The sequence below is a fragment of the Brachyhypopomus gauderio genome, chromosome 21 (genome assembly GCF_052324685.1).
Source record: "Brachyhypopomus gauderio isolate BG-103 chromosome 21, BGAUD_0.2, whole genome shotgun sequence".
Classification (NCBI taxonomy): domain Eukaryota; kingdom Metazoa; phylum Chordata; class Actinopteri; order Gymnotiformes; family Hypopomidae; genus Brachyhypopomus; species Brachyhypopomus gauderio.
In genome coordinates, this window is record NC_135231.1 from 9,415,037 (window position 1) to 9,440,910 (window position 25,874).

General features: G+C 46.3%; 3 protein-coding genes across 6 annotated transcripts; 2 read left to right on the forward strand and 1 right to left on the reverse strand.

Annotated features, from left to right (window-relative positions):
- Positions 1 to 1,631: 1,631 nt before the first annotated feature.
- On the reverse strand, positions 1,632 to 14,302 carry lima1a (LIM domain and actin binding 1a). Of its 3 annotated transcripts, XM_076983716.1 has the most exons (11): positions 14,051 to 14,302; positions 12,101 to 12,236; positions 10,459 to 10,501; positions 8,276 to 8,575; positions 4,597 to 4,660; positions 4,263 to 4,357; positions 3,963 to 4,037; positions 3,807 to 3,858; positions 3,453 to 3,502; positions 3,161 to 3,294; positions 1,632 to 3,040 (listed from the first exon to the last, which is right to left on the reverse strand). In XM_076983716.1, exons 2-11 carry the CDS (start codon positions 12,220 to 12,222, stop codon positions 2,092 to 2,094), a joined length of 1,884 nt encoding a protein of 627 aa, XP_076839831.1. In that variant the 5' UTR covers positions 12,223 to 12,236; positions 14,051 to 14,302; the 3' UTR covers positions 1,632 to 2,091. The 3 variants fall into 3 exon arrangements, with proteins under 3 accessions (XP_076839831.1, XP_076839832.1, XP_076839833.1); XM_076983717.1 differs by lacking the exons at positions 10,459 to 10,501; positions 12,101 to 12,236; positions 14,051 to 14,302 and adding an exon at positions 8,927 to 9,059; XM_076983718.1 differs by lacking the exons at positions 10,459 to 10,501; positions 12,101 to 12,236; positions 14,051 to 14,302 and adding an exon at positions 8,670 to 8,909.
- Positions 14,303 to 16,446: 2,144 nt separating this feature from the next.
- LOC143484796 (uncharacterized) lies at positions 16,447 to 18,921 on the forward strand. 2 transcript variants are annotated; one of them, XM_076983719.1, is made up of 4 exons: positions 16,447 to 16,559; positions 17,308 to 17,634; positions 17,757 to 17,834; positions 18,115 to 18,918. In XM_076983719.1, exons 2-4 carry the CDS (start codon positions 17,322 to 17,324, stop codon positions 18,396 to 18,398), a joined length of 675 nt encoding a protein of 224 aa, XP_076839834.1. In that variant the 5' UTR covers positions 16,447 to 16,559; positions 17,308 to 17,321; the 3' UTR covers positions 18,399 to 18,918. The 2 variants fall into 2 exon arrangements, with proteins under 2 accessions (XP_076839834.1, XP_076839836.1); XM_076983721.1 differs by lacking the exon at positions 16,447 to 16,559 and adding an exon at positions 16,566 to 16,924 and having other exon boundaries at positions 18,115 to 18,921.
- A 1,780-nt stretch (positions 18,922 to 20,701) lies between these two features.
- On the forward strand, positions 20,702 to 25,425 carry csad (cysteine sulfinic acid decarboxylase). The gene is made up of 14 exons (XM_076984323.1): positions 20,702 to 20,850; positions 21,613 to 21,764; positions 21,853 to 21,979; positions 22,097 to 22,187; positions 22,435 to 22,657; positions 22,842 to 22,921; positions 23,020 to 23,074; positions 23,322 to 23,438; positions 23,728 to 23,792; positions 23,914 to 23,995; positions 24,280 to 24,479; positions 24,625 to 24,676; positions 24,768 to 24,857; positions 24,982 to 25,425. Exons 1-14 carry the CDS (start codon positions 20,799 to 20,801, stop codon positions 25,153 to 25,155), a joined length of 1,560 nt encoding a protein of 519 aa, XP_076840438.1. The 5' UTR covers positions 20,702 to 20,798; the 3' UTR covers positions 25,156 to 25,425.
- Positions 25,426 to 25,874: the final 449 nt, after the last annotated feature.

Consider the following 25,874-nt stretch of genomic DNA (forward strand, 5'->3'; position numbering starts at 1 on the left):
ACCCAAATGATGAACGTGGGTAACACAGAGGATATGGATCTGATATGGATCTGGTGTGGATCTGATATGGATCTGGAATCATTTTACCTGCTGTGTGAATGTAGCCATTATAGATTGAACATGTGTTTTTGACCTTTCATGCATCTGCAGAGGTTTCAGTGAAGCTATAGCCTCCCAGAAATCTCTACTCCTGTATTCGTACTCATCGAAAGCTCAGCGCTCTGCATAACTTACTATCATCATGCACGTCTGATGTATAACGATAATTACCGCTCTTGAGGTGGTTTCTCCTGACGCGAATATACATCTTCTGACATGGATATACGTTTGCTAAAGCCTCTGGCCGACCGTCATGTGGAAACTCTTGAGGTCTGCTTCCTGGGGCCGTTATGGAGGCGTTTTGAGCCTGGTGAGCGGGCGTTAGGAAGAGGGGCCTGAACCAGATTCCTCCTGCGAGATCCGGTTCTGCAGGATGCACACGGCCAAGTGAGCTTCTTCACACGAATGCTTTGAATTCCTACGCTGGAATGTGGCCGGTACATGTACATCAGAATCGGTTTTATCGCCCATCGACATTTCCACATAAAATTGGTGTGGGTCAATCAGGATAAATCAAACAAGAATACAATAGGTGGAAAAATGCAGCAGATAAAATATGTATACGACGTATACATAAAAGGAAGGGCGTAGGAAGAGCTCACAGGTGTGTGACGGGCTATGTGAAGGTGTTCTGTAGGCCCAGAGCGAAGGGTTATCGTGAGTGGAAGATCTGGTGCTCGGCCATGTGGCCCACTGCAGCTGGGAACACACTGAGCTTGTGGTGGGAGGTTTTGGTCTGCACGGACCTCAGCCTCTCGCATGGCGCATGACAGATGATTGATGCGATGACACGTCCACACATTATGTGGGCTCCCTCCTGTTATAAATGTTAGCATCTTGCCCTAATTGCAGCATACGTGTTGCCAGCATATTGACTCGACTTAATAATAAAGACCGTTATTTCCATGCGAATTTTGCGGCCCGGCCTTGCAGTGAGATTCCTTTTCATAATTACCACCCCCATCACCGAGAATGAGATTTATCTTCTTCAGGACCGTCAGACAGGATAATTGCGCGCTCCACATATGAGCGTGTGTAGCGCACTTCAGGAATGAGGCTTGACCGGTCCCGTCGTTCCTGGAAGGACCCGCAGTGCAGGACTCGGTCAGCACGCACGCCCCCCTGTGGGCGAACGCTTGCTTTAAATCACCAGAGCTCAAGGAAATACAACCGCATTCATTATTAAATACATATTTATTGAACAGCATTGCAGGAAGTTTGGTCCCCTCTTAAGAAACAACATTTAAAACACGGACGTCCAGGAATGTGTTAAAACTGCCAATTAGAGATGCTTGGTGCTCACAAACTGTTGCATTCAACATCACTATGAACCCAACGAATCTCAGACCTCAGTTCAGAAGATTTACTACTTTCCAGGTGCAAAGGCAAGGGACCGTAACAAAGTGACCAGACATGTAAAATAAGTAAAATAAAACCCCATTCCAAAAGAGCCCTGCCTCCAGCTTGAATGATGTCAGGTATGAACCGTTTGGCTGTTTTCATGTGTGGTGTGTGTGTGTGTGTGTTGTGTGTGTGTGTGTGTGTGTGTGTGTATCAACTGCTTGTTTTACCGAGGACCAAGAGATGATCATGTGAACTCCAACAAACAGACATCATGGTAAAAGCTCCTACAAAACTGACTGCTAAAGTTTGACATGAAATATCCATTTAAAATATGCAGAAAGAACATGGAAAATAAAACACTCATGCATAAAAAGTATTGAATGCAACAGTCTCTTGAAAGTGTGTGGCTATTGTGCGGCTATATTGCATGGTGACTGCATGCCGTTTGGCCGTGCAGTCTGTGTGGATGCCCCCCCATCACAAGCACAAATCTAAAAAGCTTCAGGCCCCCGGAGCCTTAAAGTGTGTCGTGCGACACACATGCTGTGCTCAGGGATGCAGGCGGAACAGCGAGGCGATCCGCTCTCGTTTACGGGATGAACGGACCGGTTCGGCTCCACTCTTTTGTTGGTAACCGAGTGGCGGCGTTCATTCTTCATCCTCCTCGTCATAGAAGCGGTTTCTCCTGATCAGGTCCTCCATGGAGTCGTTGGTTTGGTCCTCCTCTCCGTCCCAAAAGCCCACGTCCTGGGAGTTCTTCTGCGGTTCTGGGCCGGCGCTGGACTCGCTGAGGGGGGATGTGGGGGAGGTGTTGTCCGGCGAGGTGCTCTGGCACGTTAGAGAAACCTGCTCCACCTCTTCCTGATCGTCACCTTTGACCTCGGCGACGTCTCCGTCCATCTCGTCCTCATCAACTTGCTCCTCCTCGTCCACCTGGTCCTCTTCCTCACGAGCGTCTTCAGCAGGTAGGGGCGTGGCCTCCGCCTTGGCCGTGTGTGCTATTGGAGCTTCCTCCACAGAGTCTTCCTTCTCCATTGGCCTCAGCGGAGCTGGGCGTGTCTCGCCGGGCGGAGCGGTAGGCGGGGTGGAGCTGCTAACCGAGAAGGGGCGACTGCGTTCCTTCAGGGAGGAACTGCTACAAATGTTAGAAAGCTCCGCCTTCTCTGCGCTAACTGGGGTCGAGTCGCCCTCTGGTGGCCATTTTGGGCGAGTAGGACAGACGACGCCTCCGTCAGCAGGTGCACAGGCCTGAGGCAAACCTTCCTCTCTTTCCTCCGTCTGTGGAGGCCAGGAGATCTTCAGCCGGCCGGTCTCCACAGGTTTCTCCAGCTTCTCTGACGAGGACTGGGCCCATGTCTCCAGAGTGGCTGTGAGGACGTTCACCTTTTCCAAAGGAGACTCCTCCACTGTAGGACTAGCAGAGTCGTCAGTAGGAACTTCCTTCACCTGTTCTTCTACGTCCTCTCCCCGTGCCTCCCACAGGTCCTTACGAGGACGGTGGCCGAAGCCCTCGTCATAGTTTCCCTTGGCCTTAAACAACTGGCAGAAATGTGGCTTGCAGTATATGTTGCTGTTTAGAGAAGCGTAGTTCACCAAGCTGACCAGCAGAGGGCGCAGGGACGAAAGAAAATGAAACGTCACGGGAAAAATCACGCAGAGCGTCACATCAAAATAAAGAACTGACCTGAGATTTAATAAGATTTGTCCTTTGACTCACCTTAGTTTGGTGTTGCAGTGCACACAGCGGAAGCAGGAGTTATGATAGAGCTGCTGGTTGGCCATAAGTCTCTCCAGGGGGTAAACCGTCTTCAGACACATCACGCAACTCTCCCGCACAGGCAAACAGAATTTCTAAACACAGACACCTTAGTTGAAACTTTGAAACTTTTTAAGCTTGACTAAAGTGTTGCCAAATCGCACCTTGGCAAAAGCAGTTATCTACATAATGATGAAACTCAAAAGTTGCTACATAAAATGCAATGGTGGAGAAAAAACTAAGGAATTATTACCTTGAGTGCTTTACTCTGTGACTGGTCAGAAACAGAGGTCGTGCAGGAACCTGGATAGAAAGATGAACCAACATTGAGCAATATCCTACTGAGGACACTAGAGGGCGCCAGAGTACTTAAAACAGTATGTGTAACATGGAACACGACTTTCAACCACGGGTTACGTTTAAGAGTTTTTGTACTTGAATCCTGTTCCAAAGCAGGGAACATCAAATATTTCATCAATGTTTGAAACTTCAGACACTTTATATAAATGTGATGAGGCACATTGTGCGTTTTAATTCACACGTCTCACACAGAGTTAACGCCTCCGAGTCATCGTAGACAATGAATGAATAGCGAGGTGTGGCTCACCAGTGCCGTCTGCCGCTGACCCCTTCGTGCTGTCGATCTCATAGACGGAGGCCTGTTGAACACAAAGAAAAACTAAGTGGAGCCTCACCAGCGACTCCTACAGGCAAAAACTAAAATAACAATTCACGCTCACGCTGGAACCCGCTGCACACATACCGTGTCTGGTGATGTGGGAGGGACATTCTCCTTCTGTCTGGTGCTGGACGCACGCATCTCCATATCCAGGTCACTCTAACCATGACACACACACACACACACACACACACACACACACACACACACACACACACACACACACACACACACACACACCTTTAGTCAGGCAGACTTGAAGTCACAAACAAGTGCTAGCCTGCTACTCGGACAGACATCGGACATCGACTCTGAGCTGCATGTCATGTGTTTGTAGCGGAGTAGTCGTGTAATTGCAGGTATAAGGAAGTGGTAGACACTCACGAAAGTGGAAGATGCAGCATCCAGTTTAGACACTGCTGCCTGATAGAGGGCCATCCTGTCTCTGAGTGGAGTGGTCTCCACCATCGGATCAAACACTGCAGACAGACAGAGACAGAGAGAGACAGAGACAGAGAATGAAGTTAGACACTGGTAGAGACTTCAGGTCAGAAACAGCAAATGCTTTTTCACTGGAAGCACTTGAGATCAGTTAGTCAGCATCGGCGCTTCCTGGTTGCAGTGACGACACTGCCAGGAACACTTTGGAGCTTTAATAGTTCACATATAATCCCAGTGCAGCTTTAGGACGGGTGGTGTGACGGGTGGTGTGCTGCACCTTTGTCTTCCACCTCCATCTTCTCAGGGCTACAACCTCCTGCGTCTCCAGACTCCCCCGACACCTACAGACACAACAAAGGTGCATTAGTCAAATGTGTCCTGGACATGGATTTCAAAAAGGGGAGAAAAGAAAAGTCGCTTTGTTTAGATTTACACACTTGGTGAAGAAAACTCCGTCCCCTGGTATTTGCCTAGTCCTCAAAGTACAGTTAGTGGAGATTTAGTCACAAGATTTTGTAGGCTAGTGCAGAACTGAGTTTTTTTTTGTTTCAGACAATAGGCTCCCTGAACAGGAACAGATGTTAAATATCCAAATCTGTCTTGTTTTTTTCCGTTTGTCTGGGTGGCAAAGCCGATCCACAAAAGCCACGTGGGCGTGACGCTACAGTTTGTCCAGTGGGGTGACCCTGGCTCTGTGCTCCTGGTCACCCACCGTGGATGAGCCACTACAGTGGTAGACTGACAGACACACAGGGCAACGTCTGATCTCAGACCAGACAGTTCTCAGATCACCCCAAACCCACAACAGTGGCCAAGGGAGGCGAAACAAAGCCAGCAGCCCTGGGAGGACGAGGTCATGGGACATAAATGTTCTTCTTAAGTGGTGCTTTGGTAGGAGCAGCAGTATGTGTTCAAACCTCACTCTTTCTGTTTCAATCACAGCCTCCTCACACGTGACCCGTGTTGGGGAAACAGGACCCAGGGGCCCGCTCCGTCACGTAAGGGACACGCAGTTACACGTGTTGTACGACAGAGCTACAGTCTTTCTTATAGGTCTTCATGACCACTGACCAGGAAATATGCACTAGGGTTAGTGTTAGGCTATTGTCAGAGTGAGAAAAACACAGCAATGTCAAAACGTAGAAATTAAAAAATTAATTAAATAATAAATTATTTAATAATGTGTTATTTTGTCTACATGTACAACCTCAAAAATCAGCTTTAGACAACACACAAAAACGTTAAATTAAACAAGACATCTTATTAAAATAAACATGACCTCCAGTCCACTGCTAGCCTATGGTCTAACCTACTGATAGTTTACAGAAACGCTCTCCCAACAACCTTCACTGATGCCCAACACCAACTCATCTGTGGATGAGAAAAAGTCCCAAAACCAGACAACTGCGAGCCCTGCTGGAGTGAGTCAGGACACAGGCATGTCTGACTCGTCCAGCGCTCCCTCCCAGAGCCCAGAGAATGTCTTACCTAATAAAAGGACACCAGTGTGAATACGAGTCCCGGAGCTGCACGGAGCTGCATGCATCTGTCCAAGCCAGACTGCACTCAGAGCCCCAGATTACAGATGAGGAGCTAGTCAGTAGTGTGGGGGGGGGGGGGGGGGGGGGGGGGGGGGTTGGAGAGCAGCTGGTGCAGCCCTTACTCACACGCAAAGGGGGGTCAAAACTACCCCCCCCCCCCCCCCCCCCCCCCCCCCCCCCGGTGGATTATCACTGACACAGGCCTGCAGCTATGGGTGTGTGGAGCGGGGGCTCAGGCAGAAGTGAGATAACTGCCCCCCCCCCCTCCCCCCCCCCCCCCAGGGAGGGGTTCCAGCAGCAGACAAAGGCCCCTGGCGTTGATCCAGCAAACAAAGCGGGTGAGGCGGGACCAGCTCGACTACTGCCAGAAAGAAACCGGAGAGCCCAATCAAAGCAGAGGACTGGCCAAAGCCCGGGGGAAGCCTCACACACACAGGGAACACAAATACTACGCTCCTCTCATACGCACTGTAATCGCAGCAGGAACAGACTGTCTGCACGGCCTGCTGCCTCCATATGTGATCTCAATCATCCAGTCGGTGGTCAGGTGAAGACCAACGAGGAGGAACTGTAGCCTCCGTCAGCCCCTTCACGTAGGAGCATATGGCTAGAACCCGATCGCAGGAGAAACTCCCCTTTAATGACGACCCTTTTGAACAGCACACATCTCGCTTTGTACCACTGAACACAGCAGTCTGTTTCCCATCTGTCCCCCCAACAGAAGCCTGAGCTCATGAGAGGGTGGGGTGTTTGGGGGGGGGGGGTAATGTTGGGGGGGGGCAGATGAATGCATGTCACCTCCAGCCTCGTGACTTTGTCTGTAGTTAGGGCAGGAGAGTCTGGGAGGACGGGCTTTTGCGCACCAGTGGGGACTCTGATCACATGTCTGCCGGGTCCCATGACATCACCCCCCGGGGGGTGGGGGTGGGCCACGCCCTGTCCTCGCCGCCCGGCTCTTCGTGGGCTGATGCAAGCGTGCCCCCCCCCCCCCTCCGCCCGCCGCCCGTCAGGTGATAATGATGGATGCGGAGGGCATGTGGGGCCAGGAGGGGGTGTCTGGGTGGGCGTCGAGGGCAGCCCCAGCCCTTTAAAGATGAACACGTGCTCGCCTCCTGCTCTCTCAAAGGCATTGTGGCTGGGCTGGGTGGGGGGCAGGGGGCACAGAGTGGGTGTTGTCGGGTGGGGGTGGGGGGAGCCACGAGATGGTGGGGTACAATACAATACAATTTTCCCCACATAGTAATGGGGAAAAATCCATTAGGGTTCAAAGCTCCATACACCATCCCTTCCGATAAACAGCAAAATCAAAACCATGACTCTTCCCTCAAATCTCACGCTCTGCACGACGGGGCCACTCGGCTCTTTTGAAAGGTTAAAAATAATTTTAGAGGCAGTGTCATGGTCTCGGTCCACAAATTTTTCACCCTAACTACAATACCACTTGGCAAAGCTCTCCATGCAAACCTAAAACTCAAGACTGATGAAAAGATGAATACACTAGAATACACTAGTGTTCTCTCTCTTGCATCCTGACTCCTTCTCCACCCAACTCCACCCAACCTCCGTCTCTTCTTCCCTTTCTGTTCCAGTTGAGAATGTGACCACGAGTGACTTCCAACGGCAGCCGAGACACAAAGCGTCATTGTGGTCTTCAGCTGGGACCGCACTTATGGCCCAGATGGTTCTGGACACATAACCTTCAGAGCAGCAGCAGAAATCAGAATAATGAATACACGGTGGGGGGATGAAACAAATACTTCACACGAAAGCCGATTTCCTCTTTCTCACAGGAGGGCAGGACCAAACATTCTGCACAGCGTTCCTGTTGTACGAGAGAGATATAAAGAGTTTCACAGTCTCTTGTTTGCCAAGGCTGTACTAGCTAAGATGGGTTGAAGTGCAGCTTTCTTTTTTTTTTTTCTCTTCTAGGAGTTTTGGCGTGGCACACGTAAAACGAATAAATAAATCCACATTTACTCCTAAAGGACGGTATAGTGGGGGGGGGGGGGGGTCTCTGAGGGAAGAGGTTTGGTTCAGTGCTCATATCTTCATGATGGTAAAGCGCATGACTGGTGTTGGGACAAGCGAGCAGTGTTTTAACCTTCACTTGGAAACTTCCAGAACTTTTATGGAGGTCATGTGAATCTTGGTATCATTCACACCCCGATGCACTAACACAGCTCAGACGACACCAACTCCCTCAGCGTTCTTCCAGAAGACATTCCTTTATCCACTTCACAAATATGTCGGACATTTTCTCTCGACGTGAATGTGGTTTAAGTGGGCAGGAGAAAAGCCGTATTGAGATAACGTGATCGACAGCGGGATGCAAAGGGAACACCAAGTGTAAGAAACGATGTCTGCTTGTCGGCCATGAAGCTCCTTCAACCACGAGGGCGTGCGTCAGATTCTTACCTTGCTCTCGAACATCATTTTGAGGCTGCTGAGAGGTACGGTGGGTTTGTCGGTGGGCGGGACCTTAGCACCCTCCTCCTCCCCCTGCAGCTGGGTCTCCATCTCTGGACTCCGAACAGGCTCTTGGTGGACCTTGAGGCTTCTTCTCGACGTAGACGTGGCTGGGGTGGCGGCCGGCTCCCGCTGCTGGTGCCCGAGAGGTTCTGCGTGGTCTAGGGAGGGCGGCTGTTGGACCTCCCAACGCTTCCTCAGCACGCTCAGGTTGCCACGGTGCAGAGCAAGAGCTCCGCTCTCTCCAGACTGCAAGCAAAAAAAAGTGACCCTTGTTATCGATTCAGAACGTAGGTGTGGCGGTTACACAAGCACAAACTTGTAAGCCAGGAGAGCTGCGTACCCTTCTCAAAAACAAGATAGACAAGAACAAGAAAAATAAACTCCCACAAAGCAGCAATGAGTGGAGATATCTGACAACCCTTCAGCAAACCAAAAAAAAGAAACCTCAAAACAACGAGGCACCTTCAAACCTCCTCACGTGCTGCTGCTCAGTACCGACCCGTCCGACAGCAGACGGCCCGGGGCGACCGAGCAGCACGCGTGCTTGGCTGAAGTGAATTAGTGTGGCAGTTTGTTAGGAAGGAAGGAGAGGAAGACCTGGCGAGGTGCAGGAGACGCTCTCTCGGCCTGCGGAGGTAGAAGAAGTGAAGGCTGTCCCAGATGTACATGGTTAGGAAGACGTAGGGAGAGCTAGTCCACGCCCCTCCCCCCACCCACCAGAGACACAGGAGAACAAGGAAGAGAAGAAGTGTAGTTTTAGAGAGAGAGAGAGAGAGAGAGAGAGAGAGAGAGAGAGAGAGAGAGAGAGAGAGAGAGAGAGAGAGAGAGAGAGAGAGAGACAGACACACACACGGGTGGGGAGGGAAGAGGCTTTGAAAAGCAGAAAGAATAGAGAAAAAGAACCAGGCTAAAGTTTCAACAATCTGAATTCAGCCGTTTACTATACGTTTCACAGCAGTTTACCTGTAATGAACACGAAAAGTCACGAGTTTCCTTGCAACACTTAAACAGTTCATCCTTGGGGGTGTGACGAGTGTTGTGAATGAACAAGCACTTAAGATCCACACTCAGACTTCACACCAATTAGGCCAGACATGCTCATTCCTCTACTTATTACATGAAAACTGGCCCACATAGGTATTCAGTGCTCAAACACACCAACAGCTAATCTTTAAGTCTCTAGACAGGCTGCCTCCCCTGTACACTAAGCAGACTGCCGCAAGAGCCTCTGCCCTTTGCCCTTTGCTGAAAGAACACACTGACTGTCTGTTATCTGCTGCTAAACCATACAGGGTTCCACAACAAGACCTCGTTTGAGGTGCACCAGTATCACCAAATCCATATGGAAGGGGAAGAGGGCAAATGAAATTGAGTTTCTTTCTGTTCTGCGGTCCACCGCCTGACCACAGATACCCACGTCCAGAGCTCTCCCAACAACCGGTGAGGGCCTGTCTCCAGCAGGCCTGGCGGTCGCAGGTGTAACATGAACGTGGGGTGCCGTATTGGTTCATATACCCAACCCAAGCATGTTCAAGTTCCATATCTCCACCACTAGCCACCAAGACTCCCCCCCCACCTACCTACAGCCATTTCCTCAAGCAGACTACACACATTATGGCCTACACACATCCTCAAGTTGGGTATCCTTCCTTCAGCTCTGCTCGCCGTGCCGTCAGATCAAACGTGCAGTTCGCGGTACGACCAGACACTGTAAACTCCAGAGAGACTTGCCTGCAGATTAAGGAGGCTAAACAGAGATTAAGTCGACCGGCCACTAAATACAGTGGGCGGTAGAAGATGGCGTGAGGGGGGGGGGGGGGGGGGGGGGCAGGTCCGTCTTTGTGTCCGTTCGTCTGTCTGTGGCTTTGTGCGAAAACCAGCTTTTGAAACCCGTTCCATGGCAACAAGATTTTAAACCCTGAAAAGCATCAATGTGCACAGCTCCAGGAAGTGTTGGGTGAACACAGCTTATTTGAGATCAAAACAAAGGGTGGTTTATGCTGCGGTGTAAGTCCTCCTGAGAATTCAGAACCTGCGCTGAAACTCTAAACCACTGAGGAGTTTCACAGCAGCCCATGTCCAGATATCCCCCTTCTAAAATCCCAACAGTTTAAAACACACATACTCACTTTTTTCTTGTCAGAGTTGATCTCTTCTGCTGCCTTCTGGTATCTGCAGAGAGGAAGTAAGAATAAAGTCAGCAAAATGATCTCTCTAAATACGATATGTTGAAATCGATTGCCTAATTATGTGTTTGAACATCTAGCTGGTATGTTGGGCCATAATACTGCACCCACATGCTTTTTGGAGTTCTTTCGCTCTGAGTCAGAACAGCACTACCAGGTGTCTCCTCTGGGGGCAGTGTAGCGTTATCATCTGAGCTACCCATTTTGCACAATCTGCTTTTTCATTCAGAATTTTCACACAGTGGCACGCACTAACCACAGATTTGAAAACTTGTGGATTTTATGACATTTTATTGTGAAACAATAAAAATAGATCATAAACAAAATCTATCAGGTTTTCATGAATCTAGCCTGTCGTCTGTGCTGTTTCGTTAAGATTGTGCATGTTGTATAGGTGATGGTTGATAAGGCTTTTGAATGTAATTGGGTTGGTGGGAAGATACGTTTGTGGAGTATATATTTGATCTAATTCTAGAAATTTTCATTCAATTAAGATATTTAGATTTTAGAACTGTAGGAAGGATGATGTCCTTTAGAGCCACAATAGCGACCTCTAGTGGTGCATGATCGCATTGAAGAGGTAAAGAAAGACACAGGAGGTAAATTCGAAACACAAACATCTGCTTTGCATTTAGAACCGTACTAAAATTGAGGAGAAGTCTGAATGGGTGGCTACAAAACATAAAAACTGAGGTAAACGAATGTTTTAGACTGACTAAGTAAATTGTGGTTAGAACACTTGAAAGTGAGCAAGTGAGTGATGGTAAACGTAGATCGTCAGGTGTGAAGTTTAGCACTGAATTATTAGTGTTCCTGTGACTTCAGGCTGGTGTCCTGGCCCTGGTCGTCAGACCTGTTCATGCAGCTAAACAAAATTTCAATGGCCTGATTTAAGTCCACCATTAGATCTACATTACACCCATAAACCCCCCCAAAACAGGCAGTATACTACAACACAGGGTGGTTAGTGGCAGGTACTAAAAAGGCGTATTTGTAAGACATTTGCTATGATTTCCTGGAGCTTGGCTGGCCCAGCTGGCTCTCACAGCGTGGTCGTTGGAGAGGGTGAAATACGAGCTCAGTCCTTCAGCAGCTGCAGAAGACCAGGGAAGACATCAGACACTCGGGGAGGGGGAAGATGGACGAGGCCGATCCACCAGAGGAGTGCCTCTTCAACACTGATCTGGGACCAGTTTTGAGATCTTCCGTTATAAGCGATGAGATGAGGGTTTGGGTAGAAAGAGCTGATCTGGCATCGGTGTGCAAAGGCACAATTCAGCCAGTGCTGCAGAGATTCACGCACCCGTTTGGTTGGAGCTTTTTGGAGTTTGGGACCAGAGTATTATACAAGTAGAGTATAATAGAGTATTATACAAGTAGCTATGAGGGCGTCGGGAAAAACGACATTTTGAGAGGAGTGAAGAGGGGTGAAGAGCAGGATGTTGGGAGAGATGTTGCAAGACGCAGGTCAGAAAAGATAAAGATCGAGCCCCAACCAATTGGGCAGTAGGGGCGGGGCCTGGGGCAGTGAGTGGGAGGGGCCCTAAGTGACAGTGTAGCGGTTGACTAGAACGCATGTACATACTTTGAAAAGCGCTCAGCTATGGCTGCCCCCTTAGCCCGCGCTCCCACGATGGACAACTCCTTAGCCGTGACACGCAAGGACTGGGAGGCCCACTGTCTCCTGTCGAACGAGCTGACGGCCATTTCTGTTCCTTAGGCTGGAAGAACGACAAGAAAAAGATAATTAGATTATATTCAGGTCAAATAGATTTTGTGAAGAAAAAAAATGCTAAACTAATAAAATGATCTTTGAAGTTAGGATGTATATGTACTTATATGACGTCCTTTCTAGAAAGGATGTGAGTCATGGTTCTGGCAGGGCTTCGGCCAGCTGCTGCTCACCTGAGAAAGATTTAGATCTTACACTGGAGTCAGCAGGCCGTCACTTGTATGTCTGACGTGACACCCACCCCCCATTACGAAATCAAACGGAGACAGACAGACCGGCGGCATGTTCAACCTGCACGAACATGCAGCCTTGTGCCATCTCACGTCAGGTGAGGTCATCTAGCTCTCTGGCACCTCTGGCAGTGTGGAAAACATCTTTTAGGGTTTATTTCCTGTATGTCAGTTTTACATGAATGGTGCATACAGATAATGTTAAAACTCTAATTTCAAAGACTCGTATCCTAGCGCTACGTGTCCTGAAGTCAACTGTCTCGCTGTGGATGACTGGGTCACTCCGACAGTCACGCAACAAGCCCAGACACAACGATTGCCTCATAGCGTCAACTCTGAACTCACTGCCACATCCGTCGTTCGGGAACACAGCCCATGACTCAATGGCCCAGAGGGCTGTGGAAAGGTCATGACCCTTCCGCCCTTCTTCAGAGAGGTGCTGTCTCAGCATTCCACCCATCCAAGGTCATCAGATCAACCTCATCGCCGTCACTACTCTCTATTACCGTTTTCATTCAGTGCTCACAGGGGATATGGTTCGTGGACATAGGAGACAGGAGGAGGTGTGGTGAGGGCGTGCAGTAAACCAGCACACACACACACACAGGCGGTTGAGTGGAGAAGCCATCAGCTCCCTGTTCCCCATTTCATAGGATGTGATTCAGTTCCTGCCACATCCCAAACCTTCCTCTGTGAGCCTGGCCATCCACCCTCCCTCCCCGCCCCGGGGTCAAAGGGCAGCATCCCCGACGGGGGTTTCCCAGAAGCGGACGGGCGCGTTGGCATTCTGCCTCGCCCATTCATGAAGTTCCACAGCTGAAGAGGAGCATCTGGTCCACAGGGGGAGAAACCCAGACCGTAAAATTCCGCCTGACAGGCAGGATCCTAGACGTTCCTCTCAAACTCGGCGTAGCGAGTGAGGCGACTGTTCATCTCCAAGAGGAAGACTTAGCCTGCCTTCCTCCAAACCCAAACCCAAACCCTGCCTTCCTCCAAACCCAAACCCTAACCCTGCCTTCCTCCAAACCCCAACCCAAACCCTGCCTTCCTCCAAATCCTTCACCGTCAAAGGACACAGCTGTACATGCCAAGCAGGACATGTTCATACACCAAACCCTTGTGCTTCTCTCTCTCTCTCTCTCTCAGCCACATGGAACTGACATTTTCTGGATTTTTATATCTTTTGTGACACTACAAGTTTAAACATTTTCATAGATGTAAAAAAAAAAAAAAAAAAATGGACAATTTTCTGCTGGTGATCCATATGTAAAATACTTTCAGCAGATTTCAGCAGAGTCAAAAGGACAGAAGTTTTAAAATTTTAAATAAATTTATAAAACAAATATTTGAGCAGTAGCACAATGTAACTCAAACAAGCAAGAGCCAGGTGTGTTTCTAACTAAAGCCACAGGAATGAACATTAGCCCGCTCCACTCTCAGAAAACTGTATAAACCTTCAAGTGGACAACTTTCTAAACTAAACTACCAATACAGCAGTGCAAGCTGTTTGTCCAAAACTACTGACTACACTTCAAAACAGTGATTTGCTCCACACAACAAGGACACCACGTACCTTGAGTAAGTGGACTGTGTGGCTTGTTAATCCTGCACTCACAGTCAGAAGTTTGACGTCTGCAGGCTCTTCTGCTGAGAGGAAGCTGCTCTTCTCCTCTCCTGCGTCTGTGCACACTGAGCAGCTCTTGGCCTTTACACACTGCTTCTGTCCAATGGGCTGTGTAAGCACTCAGCCAATGAGAACACAGCTCTCTCCTTCACCTAGCAGGTAAGGCCCCGCCCATTTGACAGACACACCATCTCCCCATCTTGTTAGACACTGGTGTTGGGATTAGGGTGATTCAACACTAAAGGAAGTTGGAATGCCCCTCACAGTTCCTGGAAATAGCGATCACTCTCCACCCACTTCCAATAAATCTGAAAGCAGCTACAGTCCGTGACTGTGATGAAAGTGATAGTGGGGGCAACACTTTGTGTTAGATTGTTTTCTTAGGAAGTCTTTTTAGACTGCATGGAATCTTTTTCCCGGGATTGTATGTCTGGCAAAGAAATCAAATCAAAGCAAAGAACAAACCAGTGTCAAAGAATGATAATTTAGCCAGTGTCCATTAGCCACTAGACTTAAATTCTGCAAGGGCTATTTAAAGCTTTTAAATGTGGCTAAATGTTCCCACATTATTAATCACAATGTGCCCCAGGGCATAGCCTCTGGTGGTGACCTGTTCCACCCGGGCGGAGACTGCTGTCTACATGAATGTTTTGTCATCATAATAATAATCCCACGGATGCTTTGTGTGTGGGTGGGCTTGGCTCTCTGTGCCTCAAACTCACTCCTCTTAACACACATGCACATCTTCAAAGGAGAGTCACTCCTTTGGTGCACTGTATTATCTCAGGGGGGTGTGAGGACACCACAGCCATCTACGAGACACGAGTCATGAGGTACCTCTAGTGCAACTGTACAAGGACCAGATGTGTTTTGGACCAAGCCTGTACATGCATTAAACAGGAAATAAATAAAGTCCTTAACAAAAAAACACGAACGCTAACCCGGACTTCAGCAAGCACTTGGTAATGGTTAAGTATCCTGTGGCCAGAGTGAACAGATACAGCTGAACTTCTCTCAAATTCTCCCATGCTGCCCGGCTTTTTATAGCTCCACAATCGCAAGATCTCTGCACAGTCTGCTGTAGAGTCGACTGGATCGTACAGTCTGCTGAGAGGAGAAAAGAAACAGAATGAGGTTTCTGCAGCCCTTCCGGAGTTCATTCACTTGACCACACAAATATACAAACGTTCACATGGTTATATTTAAATGATTCCTTATGGATGCTAACTGAATGTACATGCTTTCAGGGCTCCTGATACAAGGGGCACTTCCCACAGAGATTTACCCCAGCCAGCGGACGCCTATTAACCCCATGTGACTGTTGGTCAGAGCACCATGTATAAAACACTCACCCTCAATCCCACATGTGTACACTGCGAATCAAATATGCTTAGTGGTTTTATTTTAGGCTGATTTAGGCACTGCTGGTGCATACTGATGTCTCAGGTACATGGAAAATACCAAAGCACGCACAGTAGCCACCTACGCATAAAATCAGTGTTTGGGTCCAGTGATATGTGATATGAATCCCAACTTTTCCTGATGAAGAGTTTGTGTGTTCTCTCGCCTCTCTGCTTTTGGCACGAGTCATCACACAGTTGTGAGGCTAATAAAGAGTCTCAGATCCACGCAGGCTGTTCAGTTGGGCCGTCAGAACAGCTGTGGTAAAGGCAGCTGGGTGAACAGAACTGATTAACTGTACTGGCCACTTTTGAGCAACAATAACGTGGCTATGTGAGCAGGGTGCTGGGCTAGAACTAACATCACTAGTTTAATTGCGTAGCAGTCTTGTGCTTGACCGTCAGCTCTTGTGAAACTGACTTACCTCTGATTTCCTCTGTGACTCTGCAGTCTCTATTGTAGCAATGCTGAGCTCCAGAGTCACTTCTGTTTTGTCAGATACAACCGATTCTGCACACACCCCACAGACAGGAAGCGCCTGACTTATCAACACTGCCCTCCAGAATGATATGCCTTTCCAGCATATTTTGAGTCAAGCCTGGGTAGATATGAGAACCTTTGGCAAAACACTTCTGTTTGATGACCCCTGTTCTTTAAACTCCATTCAGGCAAAGTGGAAACAGCACTCGCAAATTATACATTTGATATATGTTGCTCCATAGATTGACATTCAGCAGGACTGTTATCTATCTATCTATCTATCTATCTATCTATCTATCTATCTATCTATCTATCTATCTATCTATCTATCTATCTATCTATCTATCTATCTATCTATCTATCTATCTATCTATCAGTATGTATGTATGTATGTATGTATGTATGTATGTATGTATGTATGTTTTTGTAGACAATACGTACTTGTCATCTATTTTTGGACGTGACAATCATCCTCCGTCCAGCAGGTGGCAGTAGAGGCATGTCAGGATACCCTCCACACACAGAAAGAGGGAAAGCCAAACTGAATCAAATCTTCCATTCATGTATCCTAAGCGAGGTAACTCTAAAAAACTTAAGTGATTCACTGTGCTGCGCACCATACACATACATAAGCAAACAAATGCGTTTGCAAAGCATAACGCATGAGGAAGGATCTCGAAGTACGTTTTTGATGTGCAGGTTTAGCTAATCTACAGTTAGCACCGTCGGAAACACCTCAAACTGTGTTTATGCTAAATGAGCTAACCTAGCTAAACACAGGAGCCGAATAGATGAATCGGCTCAACACTCGGCTCACAAACTTTATTACAAAAATGTGCATTTTCAGCAGTAGTTTATGCTCATATGGGCATATTTTTAAAAAGTCTAGCAAATGATGCACGTTATTGATTATCAAGACTATAGTAAACATCTTTACAGCAGGTAAATATGGGGGTAAGAACATTAATGTGTTCTCCTGTGCCAACACACAAGCAGGCATTCAAACGCTGTACACCCGCTCATAAACGAAAATGAACTATTTGTCTGGCTTAATATAGATCTTTACCCTTTATGCGTTATTACTGTATACATTAACTATAATTGAAATTGTATTAAGATCCATTTTATAGCCACCAAATTGGCGTGATTTCTCGCGATGAATAGGAGACGCTCGGTCTCTGAGACAGTGACGGTCAATGCTACTTGTTGATCAAGTGAACAAATATCATTTTGTAAAAATGCTTACATAAAATGTACCTTAAAGAATGACTAGTACTTATAATACTTATAAATTGTGTTTTCTGTGTTCTCTACTGATGGTCTAGCGATGTAAAGGACAATGGATGGAGAAGTTCAGGGTGATGCTGGACTGTTGCAGAAGTTTAAACCCCAGCTGATTGATGCTCTCAGTGGAGACGCAGACTTCGTCCTCCAGAATTGCCATTCACTCTTTTTACTGTCCCAGCGAGAATATGACCACGTCAAAGCCACCGCCATCCCGTCTCAGCAAGTGCGGGACATCCTGGATTACATGATGACGAAAAACGACGAACGTATTCAGACCTTCTTGGAGCTCTTAAAGAAAGATGAGATGCAAAAAACATTCCCAAAACTCCAGTTCCTCAAAGAGCTGAGAGAGACACGGACTGCAGGTAACATCACACACGTGTTTAACATCACGCTGGAAACAATAAATACATTAACCTGATTCAAAAAGCAGTGGCTGCGCATGCTTTATGAAATATGCTGTGCTTCATATGCGTTTAATCTCCAGGAGAAAAGAGCAGGAAAAAAACAAAAGAGATGCCGGCAGACGTAGAAGATGTTCCCCAGAAGCAGCTTTGCAAACCGGGTGAGACTGAAGTGGCAAAGCCTTTTTCCAGAATAAGACTGAGGTGGCTAAACATGTTTACAGTTTTTGCGGCTTTTATATTTACCCTAAATATAGCCAATCAGCCAGTGTTTTAGATCTTGTTTGCAAAGCAAAGCAAGAGTACTGAAACAAGAACAGGATACCATGTCTTGTCTGTTGGACTGCACTGTACACAGAATAATTAGCCAAACCATCCCTCCTTTTAGACCAATAACGCTTTTCAGCTAACTGACTCCAGTAAGTTCTGCTCTCTCCACAGTCCCCAAGGTGGTGTCGGAGAAGCAGCTGATGCTGGTGGCCCGGTGCATCGGGTCCAGCTGGAAGGAGGTGGCCAGGGTGGCCCTGGACCTCCCCAGCACCAGGCTGGAGCAGATCGCCGAGGAGAACCCCAGGAACCACAGGGAGTGTGTGTTCGCTGCTCTGCGCTTCTGGAGAATGCGTGAGCGGGACAGGGCCACGGGGGCACGCCTCCACCACCTCCTCACCCAGGAGGAGGGTGCCGTAGACCCAGGAAGCATCGACTTCCTGCTGGGGGAGAACTGAGCAGCCCTGGTGCCCCCCCCCCCCCCCCCCCCCCCCCCCCGGGGGGTTAGTGAGGCTCAGCGAACTTGGGCTGTAAAACAGAACCCGAATGGTTCAGAAACCTTATGTGATCAAGCGTGTGTTTTGAAGATGCACTCACAAACCAAAGTCCCGCCCACCCCCCTTTTTTTATTAAGTCTTTTATATCAGTGTGAGTAATATTTTGCTGTTTGTTTTAAGTGGTATACGGGTGGAGAAGAGTTGTCCAAAAGAATGAGCCACAATTATCTCACAAAAATGGTTTTATTGCCCTGTGGTCTACATTGTCCCTTATTCTCTTCACATTCCGACATGTCCTTAAGACACAAGTGCAGACCTTTAATGTGGGCTGCTGGATACAAATACTATAACTTTATTGCTATAATGACAGTGATGCTTAGCACTACCAAATCCATGAAAGGATTTACACTGGATAACATCTGTGCACAGGATGATGTTCATAATTCATTTTTAAATAAATTTTTTTATATCCTGTTATTAGAATGGTGTTTTTTCTGGTTTTAATCACTGCAGTGTTCCAGTATCGACTGAAATGTCAAAATGACCCAGTTTGCTTTTTAAAGAAACCATCAAATTTAATGTCCTGAACTAAACTGGTAATTTTCTGTTGAAACTCTTCCTGCAGAGTTTGTCGGGATATTGGCGTTGGGATAATAGCTAAGCTTTTTCTCTGAGAACTCGTGTGGAGAGACGTGGAGGGTTTAAAAGCGTTTATGTTCCAACTTAAACAGTTATCTGGCGACTCTGCGGAGACCTTTGTTCTCTCGGCAAGTATCACGTTGTTTCACCCTGATGCATTTTCACCCTGGTGTTTCACCCTTGTTCACCCTTGTACTGTGTGTATTTTCACCCTTGCTCACCCTTGTACTGCGAGCCAAGCGTTCGGGCAGGAGGAGGAGCGTTGTACTATTCCGTTGCACAGTCATCAAGTTGCTAATACAAACTGGCAGTGTGGAGTATTTTTAATCCAGTTACTTTTGGAATTCTTGCTTTTATGTCAATACAGTATTTGCTAAAAAAATTCACAGCGAGTGCCATTTGGCTACATTTTGTTTGTTTATCTTTTCATTTTTTCTAAATCTTTTTTAGGGCTTTTTTTAAACAAAAGCTTCTGGCATTGGGTCCATTTTAAGCAAATAGCAAAAAAAAAAGAGAAGAAATTTCACGGTTAATTATTATCATAGTGGTGAAAAGGGCTGAAAGTTAACCAGTAACAGTTTTATCAGGTTTTATAATGAATTTAGATTTGTGTTTGATTTAAGTGTATTTATTGTTTTATGAGCTAATGCTTTATCAAGTGTAGATAGTACCTAAAGTATAAATTCCTCAAAAATGAGGAATGTCACTTGATCAGGCTTTACTTTTTGTTCAAAATAACCATTAGTTAGCACACTAGGGCCTTTTTATTTAGGATCTGTGTTTGATGGTGAATGGATAACCTTTTATGGCTTAAAGATTCAAAGGTTCCCACTGAGAATTTTCAGAATAAAATGTGTTCTTTGGTAACCATTTCTGTATTAAGGTTAAATTGAATATGACTCAATTATTTAGCTCTGTTGAGGGAAGGAGAGACTGCCTAGGTCAGTTCACTCACACAGGCTCATTAACTGATCTACTCAGAGGATCATAAGTAATGTAAATGGAAGCTTTGAGCTGTCACCCTGGTTAGAAAATATGACTGGTGTGGTGCATATGGAAAACTAGGAAACTAGGCTGTGACTAAAGAGAATAGCTTAAGAAGGCAATATGAACATTGATTTCATCAGAAATTTTTTATGTGGGAAGAATTGGGGGGGGGGGTCGTTTTATGTTAAAGTGATATTAATTGTAATGTTCATTACTCTTTATTGTTGGAGTATTTATGATTGTGGTTATTGTAATTTTGATATTTTGCTTGGTAGTTAACGTAGTAATAATATTTGGAAAGACATCTATAATGCTGGGTTTAAAAGGTTGCTTGCCTCTTAATGTGCTGAGTCTTTTCATTAAATAAATTCTGTTTTAGTTTAAAATTAGTTTTTTCCCCTCATAATACCATGTAATATCTAAATATTTAAACATAAAAATTTTTAAAGAGTCGTATATAACCCATGCATAGAAATGACGATGTACATACTTATTCATGACATAGCGCACTCTGACTTTTCCAAAGGCTATAAAGATTAAAATCTACAAAGATTTCTCTGCAATCTTAATTCTTTACTATCTTTAGCCAGCTACCTTACTGAGATACTGCTCTGCAAACTAACCCACCCCGAGCACTCTAACCCAATTGTACGCTTGTACATCCACGCTCCTAAATGTTCATTGGTCTGTTCTTTTGCTTAAATTAGACTTCAAATATCGAGTTACATATAGGCTATGTGTGATACCAGACCGTGGACTACAGCAATGAGTGCAAACTTTTCCAAAGGTGAGAAAGAACCGGGTTTGTATAAAACAATGTGCTGTTGGGGCGTTTTAGATGGGCATTTCTGAGGTGACAGAAAAACTTAGACTAGGGTTGTGCCTTTTTTTAACCGTGCGATAAAATGTTCATTTTTAATGCTCTTCTGTGTAGTTAAGTTAAACAGCGCTGCATTAAAGTAAGAAATGCAGGGTGAAGTTGTGGAGATGGTTTGGAACAGTAGACCCATTATTTCAACAGATCATAAGCGCGGACAGGCGCAATGCCATGACTAACTTTACTCATTTACTCTGCAACTTTTACTCCGTATGAATGCAAACACTAGGAACGTGAACATTGTTTTTCTGCAGATACAGTAGAGCGTCAGCTGAAAAACATGCATTACTTTTTAAACGTAATTCACAAGCTTTCTCAACGTGGCGATTCCCCTCCCGTCGGGCGGAGAGTGAATGAGGGGTGTTACCTCTTCACTTTCTTCTGGCTCCCTTCTGCGCTGCTCTTAGCTTTGCCCTCGGCGAAACCCACAGAAAACAGATCTCAGATCAGTGGGACATGTGGTTGTTTCATTGTTTCAACAGTGGTTGTCATGTTTTCTTGCAGTTTTCCTGACTGCTGTATTCACTTTTTATGCTCCTGTAGCAATCAAATGTAGATCTTCTCTTTCAATACCATATATATCTATATTTCTATACCAAGATCACAAAATCGCTAATTCGTTTTTAACCTTATTTGTCTGTTTTTTTGTGCTTAATTGTCCAACACCGTTAGATACCATCATCAGTAATGGTAATGGCTTCAACAGCCATTATCAGCATGCTGAATCTGAGCTGAACTATTCAGAGGGTGAGCTATTCCTCTCCGAGGCTTTCAGCATCATCTTGGAAGAGGCAGTTCACAAGGCTACAGACGTGAAGGAAAAGGTCTCTTCTCTAAATATATACATTTCACCATAACGTTGCGTTTCAGTAAACGTCACACGGAGCAAACATCATCTCCAAATCTTCACAGGTGTGTGAGTGGAAGGATCCTGACCAGCTGAAGGATTTGATGGATCTGGAGTTGAGAGACCATGGAGAAACCCACCAGCAGCTGCTGCAGAGAATCCGCAATGTGGCCAAACACAGCGTGAAAACCAGTAAGTCACTGGGCAGGTCTTAATGGAGGACATAATTATCCAAAGAGAGCTACAGTGTTGTCTTCTTCGTCTTCTTCTTCTTCTTCTCTTCCTCATCCTCCTCCTCTTCCTCCTCAGATCACCCTCGTTTCTTTAACCAGCTGTTTGCAGGGGTGGACTACCATGCCCTCGCCGGACGGTTCCTCACAGAGACGCTTAACACCAGCCAGTAAGTCTGTAGTCGTGTAAGCTCGTTCAGTCTGAACGCACACCTGCCATGAGTGACGGCTTACTAAAAGAAGTGCCCTGTTACACACACGTCATACACACATTTCTCAGGATTTCATGGTTCAGAGGTAACTGGATTATTCTAATATTTAAGCAGCAAGCAATATGCTAATATTTAATTGGATGATGGTTCGCTGACAGCTTTTGCAAAGTAACCAATCATTTTTCACCTGATGGACATCTCTCAGGTACACCTATGAGGTGGCCCCAGTGTTTGTTCTAATGGAGGACGTGGTGCTCCGTAAACTGCGCTCGCTGGTGGGCTGGAAAGAGGGTGATGGGATCTTCTGCCCAGGGGGGTCCATGTCAAACATGTACGCCATGAATGTGGCCCGATACTGGGCGTTTCCGCAGGCAAAAACGCAGGGGCTGTGGGCTGTCCCTCGCCTGGCTGTGTTCACGTCGCAAGAGGTAAACACAACTACCATAAAGCCTTTTGCTCTTGAAAAAAATAGGGCCTGGTATCATCACCACGTAATCCAGACATAAGACTCTCATTTGAGATCATATTTGAACTGTTTGCTTTAAGTGCATTGCTGTTAATGAGGATTAATAGGTATGGCACAAAGTAATTTAGCATTTATGCTCCTTTCAGGGTCACTACTCGATGAAAAAGTCTGCTGCATTTCTTGGTATTGGGACAGAGAACGTTTACCACGTGAAAGTTGACGAAAGGTACATCAAGCTCTGCGAGGCTGTGGTGGTCTTTTCTACACGTACCCCACACGACCTGCGGTGTTCTTCATTCTCCTGTAACCTCTCTGTACCCACAGTGGCAGGATGATCCCAGAGGACCTTGAAGCTAAGATTGTTCATGCCAAATCCCAAGTACATGCCTTATCCTTCCAACTGACTTTCCGCTATACTACATTTAAGCATCAGAATTAAGCATGAGGACCTTGAACAGAGAAACCCTACCCAAACTCCTGCAAAAGCAAATATCTCTATACATGCCTTTTTGTTTTGGTAGACTCTGGTGCACATTTGTGCTTGAGATGTAGCTCAGTATTACTGCAGCACTAGCCAGGGGATAGTAAGTGTACAACTAGACCTGTTCTCCCCTCTCCCATTGCAGGGTGCGGTCCCATTCTTTGTCAACGCCACGGCCGGCTCCACCGTGCAAGGGGCCTTTGACCCCCTCGACCGCATAGCTGACATCAGCGAGAGCAACGGCATGTGGATGCACGTCGATGTGAGCCTTGTCTCCTTATCGGCAAAATCACGCGAAACAGTAAACCAAAGGCGGGAAAATCATGTGCATGAGTACTAGTGTGAAGTGTGATAACGTAACGCACAGAGTGTTCTGTCCTCCCGGCGTAAATGACTTGTTACACACATACAAATCTGAAGTGGAGTCAGAAACCGGACGTGTACACGGCTGTGCGGTATGAGCACGAGGCCTGATGTGGAACAGTGATCTGGGTTTTAGGTTATCCAGCACACAGGCAGGTCTCATCACGACCGCCATCTCCTCCCCACAGGCCGCATGGGGGGGCAGTGTGCTGTTTTCCAAGAAACACAAGCATCGGATTGCAGGCATTGAAAGGTATGGACATGGCGACTCTCAAATTAGCCTTTCTTCAGGGTGACCTATGCCATAGATATAAACACAACCTCTGATGGCCAATCTTGACCCTGTGATTTAATGATGTCGCACTCATCTCCAGGGCAAACTCTATGACTTGGAATCCACATAAAATGCTTATGGCTGGTCTTCAGTGCTCTGTGATTCTCATGAGAGACACAACGGTATGGTCCCATACTACAGCATGTGAAAATTCAACATTTCAAATGTATTCCAATACATTAAACCTGGGTTCCCCTACCTTGTACAGTGTTAAATGTGAACATAAATTATATTTCTCCTCAGGAATACATCTAATGGTGTAAATATGTACTGTTAAGAATCATTAGCTCAACACTTTCTCAAAGGACAAAATAAGAATTGACATATTTTATCACTGGATTGAGTATTTTCAGAATGAACGGGCACATTTTTGGACGACGTCCAGTAATCCTCTTTCTCTGACCAGGACCTCCTTATGCGCTGTCACTGTGCCAATGCTACATACTTGTTCCAGCAAGACAAGTTCTACGATATGAGTCTGGACACAGGGGACAAGTCCATTCAGTGTGGACGCAAGGTCGACTGTCTGAAACTCTGGCTCATGTGGAAGGCCGTGGGCTCTCAAGGCTTGGGCGAGCGCGTGGACAAAGCTTTCACCCACACACAGTACGTTATGAGTTGCTTCGCAGTGCCAGGACTGATGTGTACAAAAAAAACCCCGTTAGCTCTCTTCTTTAGATTGGAGACTATGCGTTACATTTCTAATAACACCGGAGTTATTATAACCTTATTTCCTTTCTGCCTGCTCTAGGTATTTTGTTGAGAAATTGAAGAAAAGGGAAGGATTTAAACTTGTTTCAGAGGTAAAGTGTTTAAGCTAATCTTTCTGGTAAATACGGCAACATATTTATTCAATGTAGCACTGAAATATTTTTCCCATGGATTTCTCCACAGCCCCAGTTTGTGAACGTGTGCTTCTGGTTTATACCGCCCAGTCTGAGAGGGAAGGAGACCAGTTCAGATTACCTGGACAAATTAGCCAAGGTTGCACATTATTCCTATGAAACTGCAATGTCTTCATGTTGATATGGAATCTTGACTGCCGCCATAATTTATTTTCCATTAAAAAAAAGCAAAGTACTGTGTTATGACAAATCTTGTTCAACAGGTGGCGCCAATCATCAAAGAACGCATGGTGAAAAAGGGCTCGATGATGGTGGGTTATCAGCCTCTTGACGGGAGAGTCAACTTTTTCCGCATGGTCATCCTGTCTCCTCAGCTGACCCAGAGTGACCTAGACTTCTGTCTTGATGAGATAGAGAGGCTGGGTAGAGATCTGTAACTGGAATGACTGCTTATAATTCTCCTTTACATCTCAGTGCTCTTTCAATGTCCTGTATAATTGTCACTGTATGTGTTCTATTGATGTATTTGGCCAACCAGTAACTTTTATAACTCACTATGTAAATTTGTTGTTAAAGGCAGGTTACTGATTGGTTGAAACAAAGGATTAGACCCCCTGTGGCTTTTTGTAGACTGTCATTTAGTGCAGTAGACTGTAATTTACTGCTTATGTCTCCATGGACGTAGTTTTGATTTCATAAGTGGGGGGGACACAACCTGGGGTGGCGAACTGTTGGGGGGGGGGGGGGGTGCTGCATGATCCTAGTGCTAGATTTGTCGCTATTTGGATATTGGTTTTTTAACCGTTAAAAAGTGGGGGGGACATGACTTCGTCACTACTTAAATATTTGGTTTTAACTGTAAAAACTGGGGGGGACCAAAACCGGCTTTTGAAAAAGTGGGGGGGACATGTCCCCCCCGTCCCCCCCCAAAACTACGTCCGTGTATGTCTCTAACCTTTGAATCTACATTAAGCTACATTTAACCGGGTTTTTTCCAGTCATTGTCTAGGTGAATGTACATTGTACATAACATGTGATGTGTATGTTTAGACTGGACTTGCTTTCACCTCTTTGTTTGTTTTTTGTACAACTCCCATCTCTTCCACAGGCCAACAGTCTTGTAAAATATAGGCCTAAGGTGCTAACTCTTAATTTT